The following is a 12,287-nucleotide window of genomic DNA, read 5'->3' as shown; positions in this document are numbered from 1 at the left end:
AGCTCCGGGCTAATCTTCCTCCAAAGAAAAAAAAAAAAAGCAAAATTCTAACATTATTTGCAATAGCAAAAAAACCAAGGAACAACCCAAACGTTAAGCAGTGAGGGGCTGGGTTTGGTCAGTTCATCCATGCAGGGCGCTGTCACTCAGTCCATGTGCGATTTGGAGAGTGAGCAAGGGCCCGCCTCTCACTGCCCCCAGGCTCTCCTGATGCTGTGTATGTATGGGCAGGGGGACGAAGGAATGACCCTCACTCTCCCCTCCCTGGTCCCAAATTCCACCTGTCTTTCTCATCTCTGTCCTTGGGGGTGGCCAAAGGGGTAAGCCAACCTGTCCCTCAGTCCCTCCTTCCCTAGGACACCTGGCCACACCAGTAAGCTCAGCTCCACACACCCACAGGACTGCCGGGCCGAGGGGCTGCCTCTTCTAGAAGGCCGCTTGTGCTCGGGAGCTTTGTCTTCTGGCCTGGCACCCTCCCATCTAGAACTGTACAGACCATCTGGTTTGTACCTTGTCTCACCAAGGCCCAGGAAGGGCCCATCAGAGCTGGGGCACCCCCACCTACCCCCCCACCCACTGATTTGGGGAGGAATTTGAGATTTCGAAAATGGAGACTCGGATCTGTTCCTGAAACTTTTTTCACGGTGGCGTATTAGGGGAGAGGACGCCATAATATTTTCGGGACTTAGGGCCTTTCCCTGTCTTAACCTTGCTCTGGATCCCACAGCCAGTTAAATGAATGGTGTTCTTTCTACCACAGAAGCGTGGCTGCCTTATTTAACGCTAAAATACTGGAGGAACTCTCTCCCCTTTCCACAATCTGCCTCGCAGCTCAGCCTCCTTTCCTTCCCTTTCTCAGGTCAGAGTCCAGGCCCAGCCCCAGGTCATCGGGCCTCCCCACTGAAGGGGCCTGGGTACCCCCTTCCCTTTAGCCCCACAGAATGTGCCAAGGCCACCAGGATCACCATGTGGCCCTGGGTCTCCATTCATAGCCCCTGGAATGGAAGCCCCAGCTACCCCACATCTGGCCCAGGGGAAAAGCACCTGACAGGCCTGCCTTCCCTTCTTGCTTCTGGCAGCATCTGGATGGGCATGAGTCTGGGATGAGAGAAGCTCTCTTCTGCCCCCACATGGCTCTTGGCCACCACTGCAGCCGCCCGAGGGCTTTCTCCCACAGCCCTGCCTCCCTACTCTCTCCCCTTCTCCTGTTACTCCTTTCTCCAGGCAGTTCCTCACTGTATTTTTGGCTCTGCCCTCAGCCCCTGAATTCCAGAAAGATCTTTCTTGCTCTCTCCTCCTTTCTCTTTGTTACTCAACTTCTGGCTCTCTTTGCCCTGCCCCCACCCTCACCCCGACTGCTAATATCTGGATATTTCTACACCTGCGCTGACACGGTAGCCACTCGCCACACGTGGCTATTGAGCACTTGAAATGCGGCTGGTCTGAAATGAGATGTGCTGTGAGACTTAGGGAAAAAAACGTTAGTAAATTTTATCAGTAAGTTTTATATTGATTAATGGGTGGAAAGATAATATTTTGGATATATTGGGTTAAATAAAATACACTATTGAAATTAATTTCACCTGTTTCTTTAGAAAATGTAAAATCACAGATGTGGTTCCTGTTCTATTTGTATTGGACAACACTGGTCTAGACCGTCTCTCCTGGTCTGGGGTCCCAGGGGTCTCGACTGAATCCTTTCATTGTGGTTTCCAGGTACATCTCCCTTTTCATCATGTTTCTCAAAACCTTTAAAGCAGGCAGCAGCTCTCTCTGCTAACGCCAGAAACTGGTCTCTCCCCCCACCCCTTAGGCTCAGGGGCCACCATGAGAGGAGATCCATTTGTGTGCCTCTAGCTGTGAACACAGGCTGGGCAGGGTGGTGTTGAGGGGCTCAGCCACTGATGTTCCTCAATCAGTTGTGCAAGACTGGGAGCCCCTGGGACAGAGTCTGTGAGGTCCTGAGCAGGGCGAAGTGCAAGTCTACCACTTAGTTTCCACATCTGTAAAATGGGCAGAATTGCTGCGCCCCCCCCCCCCCAGCCTTTTAAGAAGTAAATGCAATAATAGAGAGAAAACACTAGCATTGCGTTCGAGAAGTGGTAATTGTTTCTCCAACATCCATCCTTCTGAAGCTGGCCCAATTTATGCTTGATAGTTGCCTGGATTTCTGGATTTGTTTCCGTTCTCAGTAAAGGTCTTTTTGAAAATTCAGATGGAGGGCTCATACCGTCCATCCGTCTCCACATGGGACACCTTTGTGCAGAGAGAGGAGGGCCTTGGGTAGGAGCGGGCCTTGGGATGCTGAGACAGAGGGCATTCCTGACCGTGCCTGGAGGAGGGCTGGGGGATGCCAGGGCCCTGAGGAGTAGCCAGCAGTGGGAAGGCCATGTGTGGGCCGATCTAGTGCCCCAGGGAGCCCTGCCTGTGCAGGACTCAGCTCTTTGCAGGATGAGCACGAAATGATGGGCTGGGGCCTTTGAGGCTGTAGCCACGGCTGGCCCACTCAGAGGGCAGTGTCCTGGAATGCAACAACTGCAGGGTGTGTTCCCCTCTGGGGCTCAAGTTGACAAACCAGATGGAACCTCCAAGCTGGAGGAAGAGGGAGGGCCCTGGCTGGTGGAGAGAAAACCCCAAGATTCCAGAGGTGGCACAGTCCCCACTGGAGCTGGGCAGCCAAGGAGGAGGCGAGCAAAGTCCCGAAGCCCCACCCGGAGAGTCTGGAGAGGACTCCTGCCCGGGGCTGGCTCCTTCCCACAAGGGGCGGGGCCTGCACACCCCGTGCCTGGGACGGGGGTGCAGGAGGTGGGTGCTGGTGCTGGCTCATGTTTTAAGGGGTTTCTGCTTATCACTGTAAAGAAACATGGGGTCTCGCCCCGTGACCAAGTGGTTAAGTTCCTGTGCTCCACTTTGGCGGCCCAGGGTTTCACTGGTTCGGATCCCGGGTGTGGACACGGCACCGCTCATCAGGCCACATTGAGGCAGCATCCCACATGCCACAACTAAAATATACAACTATGTACTGGGGGGATTTGGGGAGAAAAAGTAGAAAAAAAAAGATTGGCAACAGTTGTTAGCTCAGGTGCCAATCTTTAAAAAAAAAAAAAGAAAAGAAAAGAAACAAATGGGGTTTAAAAGAAGAAGGACATTCCATGGGTTTCAGAGCCTTGGAGGGTCTCCCAGGCCTGGGTCCTCAGCAGCAGCTCCTGGTACTTTCATGAACTTGTTCAGCCCTCTGCTTTCATTAGTCTGAACAGGTAACTTAAAATTACCTCCCCTCCTTTTTTTCCTTTTTACTTAAACTTTAAGAACTGCAGTTGGTTTACTACAAACTTTAAGGAGAAGTCTGTTTTACTTTTCTGCTTAGAAAAGCAATATATGTCATTGTGGGCATTTAGAAACATACAAAAAAGCAGAAAGAAAAGAAAATCACCCTGGCCCCACTAGCCAGCGACAGACCGTCGGGTTGACATGTGGGTGTGTTTCTTTCTGATCTTCTTTTATACATAGTTTTGGAGTTTGTTTTTTCCCCGTCGTTGTGGTTACGCTCTATATGCAATTTTGTGGGCATTTCCCCCACGTTATTGTGAGTCCCTGGTAACCATTGTTTTCAATGGCAGCTTGACAAGGCTTGGCCAATTCCCCATCGTTGGATGTTTGGTTCTAATTCTCCCATTTGGTAAATAACAGTGGTGAAAAAGGGTCCCATCTATCTCTGGAAGAACACAGGGAAGCAAAGGGCTTGGGGCCACAGTGAGGATAAAAATCCAAGAAGCGAGACTCCCAGGGTCTCGGCTTGCTCTGCTGTCTGGCTGGGAAGTGCTTTCACAGCATGGCTCCAGGAGACAGGCGCAGGGCGAAAGAGCGGCTGTTGTAGGAGGCAGATTTCCTGATAAAGAGCTCTCAGACCACGGGAGGGGGTGTGAGGGGCTGCTTTGAAGTGGTGAGCTCCCTGTCACAATAAGTCTTCAAGGAGGGATCCTACAGAGGACATTCCTACACTGTGAGGTTGAATTAGGTCACCTCTTGGATCCATCCCAACTCTTGGGTTCTGTGAGCTTTGTCTGAAACCATCGCAAAGCCCTCAGCCGATGGTGAACCAGCCCTCAGCTTAGTGGTCAAAGGGAGGCAGCCTAGAAGGGAAGGAAGAACCTTGAACTTGGAGCCAAAAGACAGGATGAGTTCTAATCCCTTCTCTCCCTTTATTTTGGGCAAGTCCTATTTAATCCTTTGCGGCCTCAGTTTCCCCATCCGTCAAATGGGATAACACTGCTTTCTCTGCCTAACTTACAGAAGTATGAGGGGAAAACCTGAGGTTCTGTACATACGGCCTGTGACTCTCTATGCATCAAAGGTATTGTTACTACCAATAGCGATGACAGCAGTACTGATGATGATGACACACCAGTGGGCAGAATGCATGTGGCCCCTGCCGCCCCGGGCTGCACTCCCTGGCCCCGACGTGTCCTCTGACCATCTCCCCATAACCCCCACTCTCGCTCTTGCAGATTGACGCTGCCTCCTTGATTGCCGCCTCCGTGATGGCCGCCCCTTGTGCTTTAGCCCTGTCCAAGCTGGTCTACCCCGAGGTGGAGGAGTCCAAGTTTAGGAGTGAGGAAGGCGTGAAACTGACCTATGGGTGAGCACAGAGGAGGGCCTGCAGGGGGGCAGGGGTAGGGGCGGCCCCGATCCTATTATCTCTGCCCGTCACTGTCTTCCACCAAGCCCAGGCCCACCTCTCCTTGTTCACTGCCCTGGTTGTGCCTCCTCTTGCAAAAACGCAGATTCCAGTCCTTGTGTCTTAATTTCCCGTCTCCAGCCAGCAGGAAACACTGGACCAGTCAAGGCGTGGGAGAGTGGCCTACTTCCTGGGGCTGGGGCCTGGTGTGTGGGTACTGAGGAGGGTCATGCAAAGGCTCTGTGCCACCTTCTCTACATGCCTCGAGCTCTGACCACCAGCATGTCAATCACGTATCAGGCACCGTCCTTGATTTCACTCACCTCCTGACATCTCTTCCTCGCAGTCTTAACAACCGTTGTGTAACATTTAATCCTTTAAAAATGTTGGAGAGGCAGCACTTTTGACAAACGTGCTTGGGGACACAATGAGCGGCCCCAACCTCACGCCTTCTGAAGGTCTAGAACAGCACTGCTCTGTAGAAATAGAACGGGAGCCAAATCTGTCATTTTTAATTTTCTAGTAGCCATCTTTAAAAAGTAAAAAGAAACAGGCAGTTTGAATAGAGTATTTACCCAATATATCCAAACCATGGTCATTTCAACATGTCATCAATATAAAAAATTCTTAATGAGCTATTTCACATTCTTTTTTTTTTTTGTACTAAGTCTTTGAAATCTGGTGTGTTTTCTACTTACGACATATCTCAATTCTGGTCAGTCTCCTTTCAAGCACTCAGAAGCCACGTGTGGCTAATGGCTCCCGTGTTGGACAGCGCAGGAAATCTGGGTTTCATTCTAGCACTGGACGGTCCCTTTCTCTCTCTGGGTCTCAGAGGGACAACAAGGACCCTCAGCTCTGAAATACTTTGTCCAAGGTTCCTCTCTGAGCCTAGAGGAAGAGATCCCCTGCTGTTTGTGGGGACAGGCCAATAAAAAAGGCTCTTGGTTCCCCAAACAGAGAAGCTCAGAACCTCTTAGAAGCAGCCAGCAGTGGGGCCGCCATCTCGGTGAGGGTCATCGCTAACATCGCAGCCAACCTGATCGCCTTCCTGGCCGTGCTGGCCTTCATCAACGCCGCCCTCTCCTGGCTGGGAGACATGGTGGACGTCCAGGGGCTCAGCTTCCAGGTACAGTCAGGCCGCCCTGCTTGGCCTGTGGAGGGGGCAGTCCCCACAGTGGGCGGTGGTGGGTGGACACCCAGCAGAGCCCCGGCCAGCTCTGGTCCCAGCAGCTCCTCTTGGCTTGTGTCTCAGCTCATCTGCTCCTACATCCTGCGGCCTGTGGCCTTCTTAATGGGCGTGGCCTGGGAGGACTGCCCAGTGGTGGCTGAGCTGCTGGGAATCAAGCTGTTCCTGAACGAGTTTGTGGCCTATCAGGAGCTGTCCCGGTACAAGCAGCGCCGCCTGGCAGGGGCTGAAGAGTGGGTCGGCGCCAAGAAGCAGTGGATCTCCGTGAGTGTCCCGGTCCCCTCCCTGTGGCCGGGGAGTGACACAGTGCTCCTGAGGCCCCCTGGCAGCTGCTCCCCTGGCTCCCTGGGCCTGGCTGAGACACACTGAGGTGGCACTCAGCCTCCCACACCCTACTGCCCTGGGAACAAGACGGCTCCAGGCTTCACCGCCACCCTCCTTGAGGCCTCTGAGGAGGCTGTGTTGGGGCAAGGAGCCTGGTTGGAGCTATCTGAGGTCTAGCTGTAGATGGGCCACCATCCTGCGTGGCCTTGGGCTGGCCGCTGCACACTGCCTGTCCTGTAGGAAGCCCGGTGTGACACCTGCCATGTCCACCCCAGAGGAACAGATGCGAGCGTCCAGTGAGCCCGGAGGGGGAAATAGGGAGCCCGCCCTACATCTGTTATCAGTAGACTGGATTCAGTTCAGCTCAGAGGTCGGCTCTTTCTGTTAAAATTTATTTTAAAAAAACCATAAAAGCTCTATAAAATGAACCTTTCTAAAAGAAGAAAAGCTCTATGTAATGTCACTGAGAAAGAAAAAATTACCCATCATCTCACTGGCCTAAAATAACAGCTATTGTTGTCTCATACATTTTCCTCTGTTCTTTTTAAAGAGTTTATATAGTTGTCATCATAGTATCGTTCTGTATTGTAGCTGGCTTTTTTCCCTCCTCCTGTTATGACATATGTATCATTTTTGATATATGGATCCTATATGGATAATGGATAATTCAGGTAAATTCTATTCTTGGCTGTTACACACAACGCTGAAATGACTAGCTTTGTGCACAGAGCTTTTCCCTCCTCTCGAGCGTTTCCCCAGGAGCTGTCCCTGATGTGGGATGACTGAATCACGTGGCCTGAGTCCTTGTGTGCTGGCTGCCAGCAACTTTCCCAAAGGGTTGCAGCAGCTGAAATTGCCCCCGCCGTGCCCATGAGCGCTGATGTCACCACACACTGACCGGCACGGAGTAGCCTCTTCAGAAAGTTTTGCTAGTTTAATGGGCAAATAATAGCTCATTGTTTTAATTTGCACTTCTTGGGTTCTTAGGAACTTTTAACGTGAAATATTTTTTTATGTCTTTTAAATCATTTTTTAAATTGTAAAGGAAGGTACTCTTTAGTTTTTTTAAAAAGTTTGAATGGGGGGCTGGCCCGGTGGCGTAGTGGTTGAGCTTGGCATGCTCCACTTCGCTGGCCCATGTTTCACAGGTTCAGATCTGGGCGTGAACCTACACTGCTCATCAAGCCGTGCTGTGGCAGCATCCCACATACAAAGTAGAGGAAGATTGGCACAGCTCTCAGCTCAAGGCTAATCTTCCTCACCAAAAAAAAAGAAAAAAGTTTGTATGGGATCAAAAGTCCAGGTCTTCCCTTGCTCCTCACCCTCAGCTCCGGGCTCACTGTCTCCTCTAGAGATAGTGGATGGTGTGCTCCTCTGGGATCTTTTTTTACGAACTTCATTCCTTCAGCAAGTATTTGTTGAGACCTCTGAGGGGCCAGGCACTCTGCTAGGTCCCAGGGATGAAAAAGGGGAATTAGACAGACGTGACCCCTGGGGTCATGGAGCTTGCATGTACCTAGTGAAAGACACAGGCAAAACCCAAGAAAGCAAAGGAATAAAACATAAAATAACCACAATTTGTGGTAAGTTCTCTGAAGGAAACAGTAAGAGGAAACAGGGAGGGGATCTTCCTTGGCTGGGCTGGTCAGAAAAGGCCTCCATGAGGTGTGGCATTTAGGTCCAATTTGGAGGGAGGAGAAGGGCGAGGAGAAGCTGGGAAAAGCATCCCAGGTAAAGAAAGAGGCATGTGCAAAGGCCCTGAGGTTGAAAAGCACTTGTCTGGAGAACATGGTTGAGCAGGTGATAATCATAAAAGAGAGCAAAACAGGCCTAAGAGCAGTAGGAAGTTCCGGAAGAGTTGATGTCTGACATTCTAAGATTACTCAAGCTGCCGTATGGATGGGGATTGTCAGTGAGCAGGCAGGATGCAGGTGCCTTAGTATTTTCTCCATCAGTTTTTACAAACTCTTTATGCTTTAAGACATTCACCTTTTTCAGTTATATTTTCTACATATATTTTTCCTAGTCTTTTTCCCCCCCTTCATTTTGTATTCAGGGATTTTTCTTTTAACACAAATTTTACCCCAAATCTTTTCCTTTGTGATTTCTTCTATTATTTCTAAACTTAGAAAGTTATCTCCACTCCAGAAATCTGGTGTTAAATTCCTGCAACAATATGGTTAAGTAGTTAAAGGCGTGAGCTCTGGGGTCAGACAGAACCAAGTTCAAATTCTGACACAGCTGCCTTCTTCTTCTAACTTCCTCAGTTACTTAACCTCTCTGAACTTCAGTTTGCTCCTCTCCAAAATGAGAGTAATAATGTTACCTGTAACTATAATCATTATTATCCTGTATTTTCCATTATTTGATGTTTAAAAATATTAATATTTATCTGCTTCAATGGTCTAGAATTAATTTTGTATATGGCGTGAGGGGTTTTTTTCCCAAGTGTTCCCCTCTTTGCGCTTCCTTCTGAGAAATTAACTGGCCGTTCAGAGCGAGGGGGAAGGGGGATTGCTTTGCCTGATGCCTCCCCTGGGCCTGAGCCTTCCTGGACATTAGATGGTCCTTGGGGCAGCTCCTGCGATTCCCACATTCTGGATGGAGAAACTGAGGCTCCAAGAGGCTGCTGACTTGCTTGACCTGATCGTAGGCGGGGGCAAGCCCAGAACCCAAGTCAGTCGGGCTCTGAGTCCCCTGCTGTCCTCACTAGGCCGCACTGCCTCCTCTCGCGGCATGACGGGCATCCTCGGGAGCCAGCAGGGCAGCACTGCAGAGCGCGGGGCAGGGACAGCACGCAGGCGCCCCTGGGTACCGAGCTTGGTAGGGCTGAAGCGGGGCACAGGACAAGCCAGAATCAGACCAGAAAGGCTGGCAATTAAGATGAAGGGACGGGAGGGCAGATGGTGGGGGAAGCGATGCAGCTTGGGCTGACTTGGGATGCAAGGGTGGGGAAGGGCAGCCCTGAGCGCGTCAAAGGTCAGAGACGCATAGGACATGGGTGAAATGAGGGCCAGGGACCCAGGGTGCTGGGGGTGCTGCCATCCCGGCAGAGCACAGCCCCTCCTCACTCGTCTTCCATATTTTCAGGTCAGAGCGGAAATCCTCACAACGTTCGCCCTCTGCGGATTTGCCAACTTCAGCTCCATTGGGATCATGCTGGGAGGCCTGAGTGAGTCTGTGGGGGCCTCCCCAGCAGCCTGGAGAGGCGGGGACCTCCCTCTGAAACAACCTCCTGGGGATCTGTAGGCCTCAGGTGTCCCGTTCGTCTAGGGCAGGGCCTGAAAAAGATGGCTGGGGAGGTTCCTCCCAGCCCCAGAATGCCATAATTTCTCTGCTGCTGGGGGCCCAGGAGGGTGGCACCTTGGCCTTGCAGGCCAAACCTGGCTCAGGGGTCTAGGGAGAGACAGGAGGTGTGGTGCTGGCCCATCCCTTGGGGCTTTGTCCTGCCAGTTCCCACACCCACAGTGGACAGCAGGCCTGGTGGGGCCTAGGAAGGAGGGCTCTGCGCAGCTCTCAGCTCTTTACAGAAACATTTCCACTCTTTGCAGTCCCCCGCCTGGTGGTGTAACCATCCCATTTTACAGAGTAGGGAACTGAGTCTTGGAGAAGTGAAGTGATGGCCCAAGTCACTCGGCTAGTAAGTGGCTGAGCCTGTATCTAATCGCAGGTCCACTTGACTCCAAACTCACGTTCTTTGCCTCATCTGCCGCTGATGGCGTGGGGGGAGGGATGGGGTGCTGCTACGGGCCAATTCCAGCCAAGGAGGGCTCCCAAACTCAGCAGGTGATCAGGAGGACGGCATCCATCCCTCTGGCCACCCAGAGGAGGAAGGGGAGGCTCCAGAGGCCCAGGCAGAGGGGCACGCAGCTTCCTGGCCCTGAGCACTCCTGTCCTCTTGCAGCCTCCATGGTCCCCCAAAGGAAGAGCGACTTCTCCCAGATCGTGCTCCGGGCGCTCTGCACGGGCGCCTGCGTGTCCCTAGTGAATGCCTGCGTGGCAGGTGAGTGCAGGGCTGGCGGGCTCACACTGGCGGCCCTGATTCTCCCACTGGCCTTGGTCCAGGGCCAGGGGCGGGGCTCTGGGCTCTCTGGGAGTCCTTGGGCTGGGGCCTGGCCCTGCCCACCAGCCACTTTCCCTGCACAGGGATCCTCTACGTGCCCAGGGGGGCTGAGGTCAACTGCACGGCCCTCCTGAACACGATCCTCAGCAGCAGCAGCTTTGAGGTGTACCAGTGCTGCCGTGAGGCCTTCCAGAGGTGAGGGCCTGGGCCGGGGGCTATGGGACGCTGACAGGGATGGGATACGGAAAGCCCGAGTGCCTGGGGGATGCCTTGACACCAGAGCACATGGTATAGATGTTATGGCTGTGGCTGATGGGGCAGGGGAGGAGGAAGTGGGGCTTGAGGACCCAACTTGGGGAGGAAGGATGGACCAGAGACATGGAGCAACTTTCCCAGGGTTGCACAGCCTTTAGTGGCTAGCAAGCCAGGGCTGGAGCTCAGCCTTTTGCTTCTTTGCAGCACCAGCCCGGAGTTCAGCCCCGAGGCCTTGGACAACTGCTGTCGATTTTACAACCACACGACGTGTGCATAACGCAGACAGAACCAGAACTCTGTGCCTCCCCAGGAAGCAGCCGTCCCGCCTTTCCCTCTCCAGGCCTCTCCTCCCAGAAGCCACAGGGCTCCAACCTACCTCAGCCGCACAACTGGGGAGGGGGGATGGGAGGGATGGGCAAAGACTGAGCAGATGTGTGAGTAGATGAAGGCTGCCCCCCACCCCTCGCCCCTTCTGCTCCCCCATGTCCTACCTCCCACAGTGTGGATTCTCAGTGTCACCTCTGTCCCCTCCTCTCTCCCCTCCACATCCAGACAGTACCCTGGTCTTCTCTATGACCGGCCTTGGGTCTCATTTGCACCCTTCCCTTCACCCCAGCATTTCAGTTGCCTCCTTCTGGGTGGGCGCTCGAGTCCCCCATGGTCACCCTGCCAGACAGGTGTTTTCTCCCAGCGGCCCCTCCTCCTACATTCAGAGACTCCCCCACTGCCTTCCCCACAGCTCTTCCCAAATCAGTGTCCAGTGGAACGCTGTCCCACAGGAGTTCAGCAAGGCGAGACAGAAATTTATTTTCTCGCAGTTCTGGAGGCTGGAAATCCAAGATCGGGGCGCCAGCATGGTCAGTTTCTGGTGACAACTCTCTTCCTGGCTTTCAGATGGCCACTTCACCGTGTCCTCCCTCACAAGGCAGAGAGAGAGAGCAAGTGGTCTGGTGTTTCTTCTTGTAAGGGCATTAGTCCCATCGTGGAGGCACCACCCTCACGACCTCATCGCACCCTGCTCACCGCCCAAAGGCCCGTCTCCCGGTGCTCTCGCACTGGGGGTCAGCGCCTGTGCTCTTCAGGGAGAGGTCACACCGTGAGCTCAGCGGGGTGAGGCTCGGATGGCGGCCCCGTGGGGGGCCAGGCCTTACTCTCCTGTCCAGGGAGCAAGGGGCGCATGCAGGTGTGGGTGAGGAGGGGAAGGGGGCAGCCAGGAGGGCCAGAGCCTGCGCATACACACAGTGTGCTCCACCCTCTGCTTCTCCTGCCCTCTGTGCCAAAGGCCTTTTTTCCCCCCAATTTGATCTGCACTAATACCTGCATAAAAGACAATAAAAATGAATTACTGGGACAACAATAATAATAAAAACGGCATGTGACATACAAGCCCTAATTCTTTATTGTTAGATTCAACAACCTTAAAATTACTCTGTCACATTACTATGACGTTTCTGAATGTCCCTTTCAACTTCTGTACTCACATTCTTACAGACCGATAAATGGCCGCGGAGCCCACCAGTCCGTGCTTTGAATAGCTTCGCCCTACCGCATTTTCTGTTAATGGAAATTCGTCACAGAATGTCTACTCAGAGGATTTGTCCTGCATTTCAAATGCTCTAAGGGGAGCTGGAAAAAGCAGTAGGAATTCTTGAAACCTTGCCTTTCGTGTGAGTGCAAAATTGCACGGACAACAGCAGAATTCCAAATAATTTATGCAAACACTCCGTCCTCAAGGGGTGGAACATGTCTCCCCCCGTTAGGTGTGGGCTGTGCTGTGT

General features: G+C 52.7%; 1 protein-coding gene across 5 annotated transcripts in view; it reads left to right on the top strand.

Moving 5' to 3' along the window:
* SLC28A1 (solute carrier family 28 member 1) overlaps positions 1-11,890 on the top strand; it is a 48,682-nt gene extending 36,792 nt beyond the window's left edge. For all 5 annotated transcript variants that reach the window (XM_070570820.1, XM_008512669.2, XM_070570849.1 and 2 more), the window contains exons 13-19: positions 4,509-4,639; positions 5,639-5,807; positions 5,934-6,131; positions 9,282-9,363; positions 10,096-10,194; positions 10,338-10,449; positions 10,714-11,890. In XM_070570820.1, coding sequence (XP_070426921.1) covers positions 4,509-4,639; positions 5,639-5,807; positions 5,934-6,131; positions 9,282-9,363; positions 10,096-10,194; positions 10,338-10,449; positions 10,714-10,786 — 864 coding nt within the window. In that variant the 3' untranslated portion in view covers positions 10,787-11,890. The remainder of the gene's footprint in view (positions 1-4,508; positions 4,640-5,638; positions 5,808-5,933; positions 6,132-9,281; positions 9,364-10,095; positions 10,195-10,337; positions 10,450-10,713) is intronic.
* Positions 11,891-12,287: the final 397 nt, after the last annotated feature.

This window comes from Equus przewalskii, chromosome 1 (assembly GCF_037783145.1).
Source record: "Equus przewalskii isolate Varuska chromosome 1, EquPr2, whole genome shotgun sequence".
Taxonomy (NCBI): Eukaryota; Metazoa; Chordata; class Mammalia; order Perissodactyla; family Equidae; genus Equus; species Equus przewalskii.
Note: the sequence above shows the minus strand (reverse complement) of the source record. Positions and strands in the feature narration are given on the sequence as shown.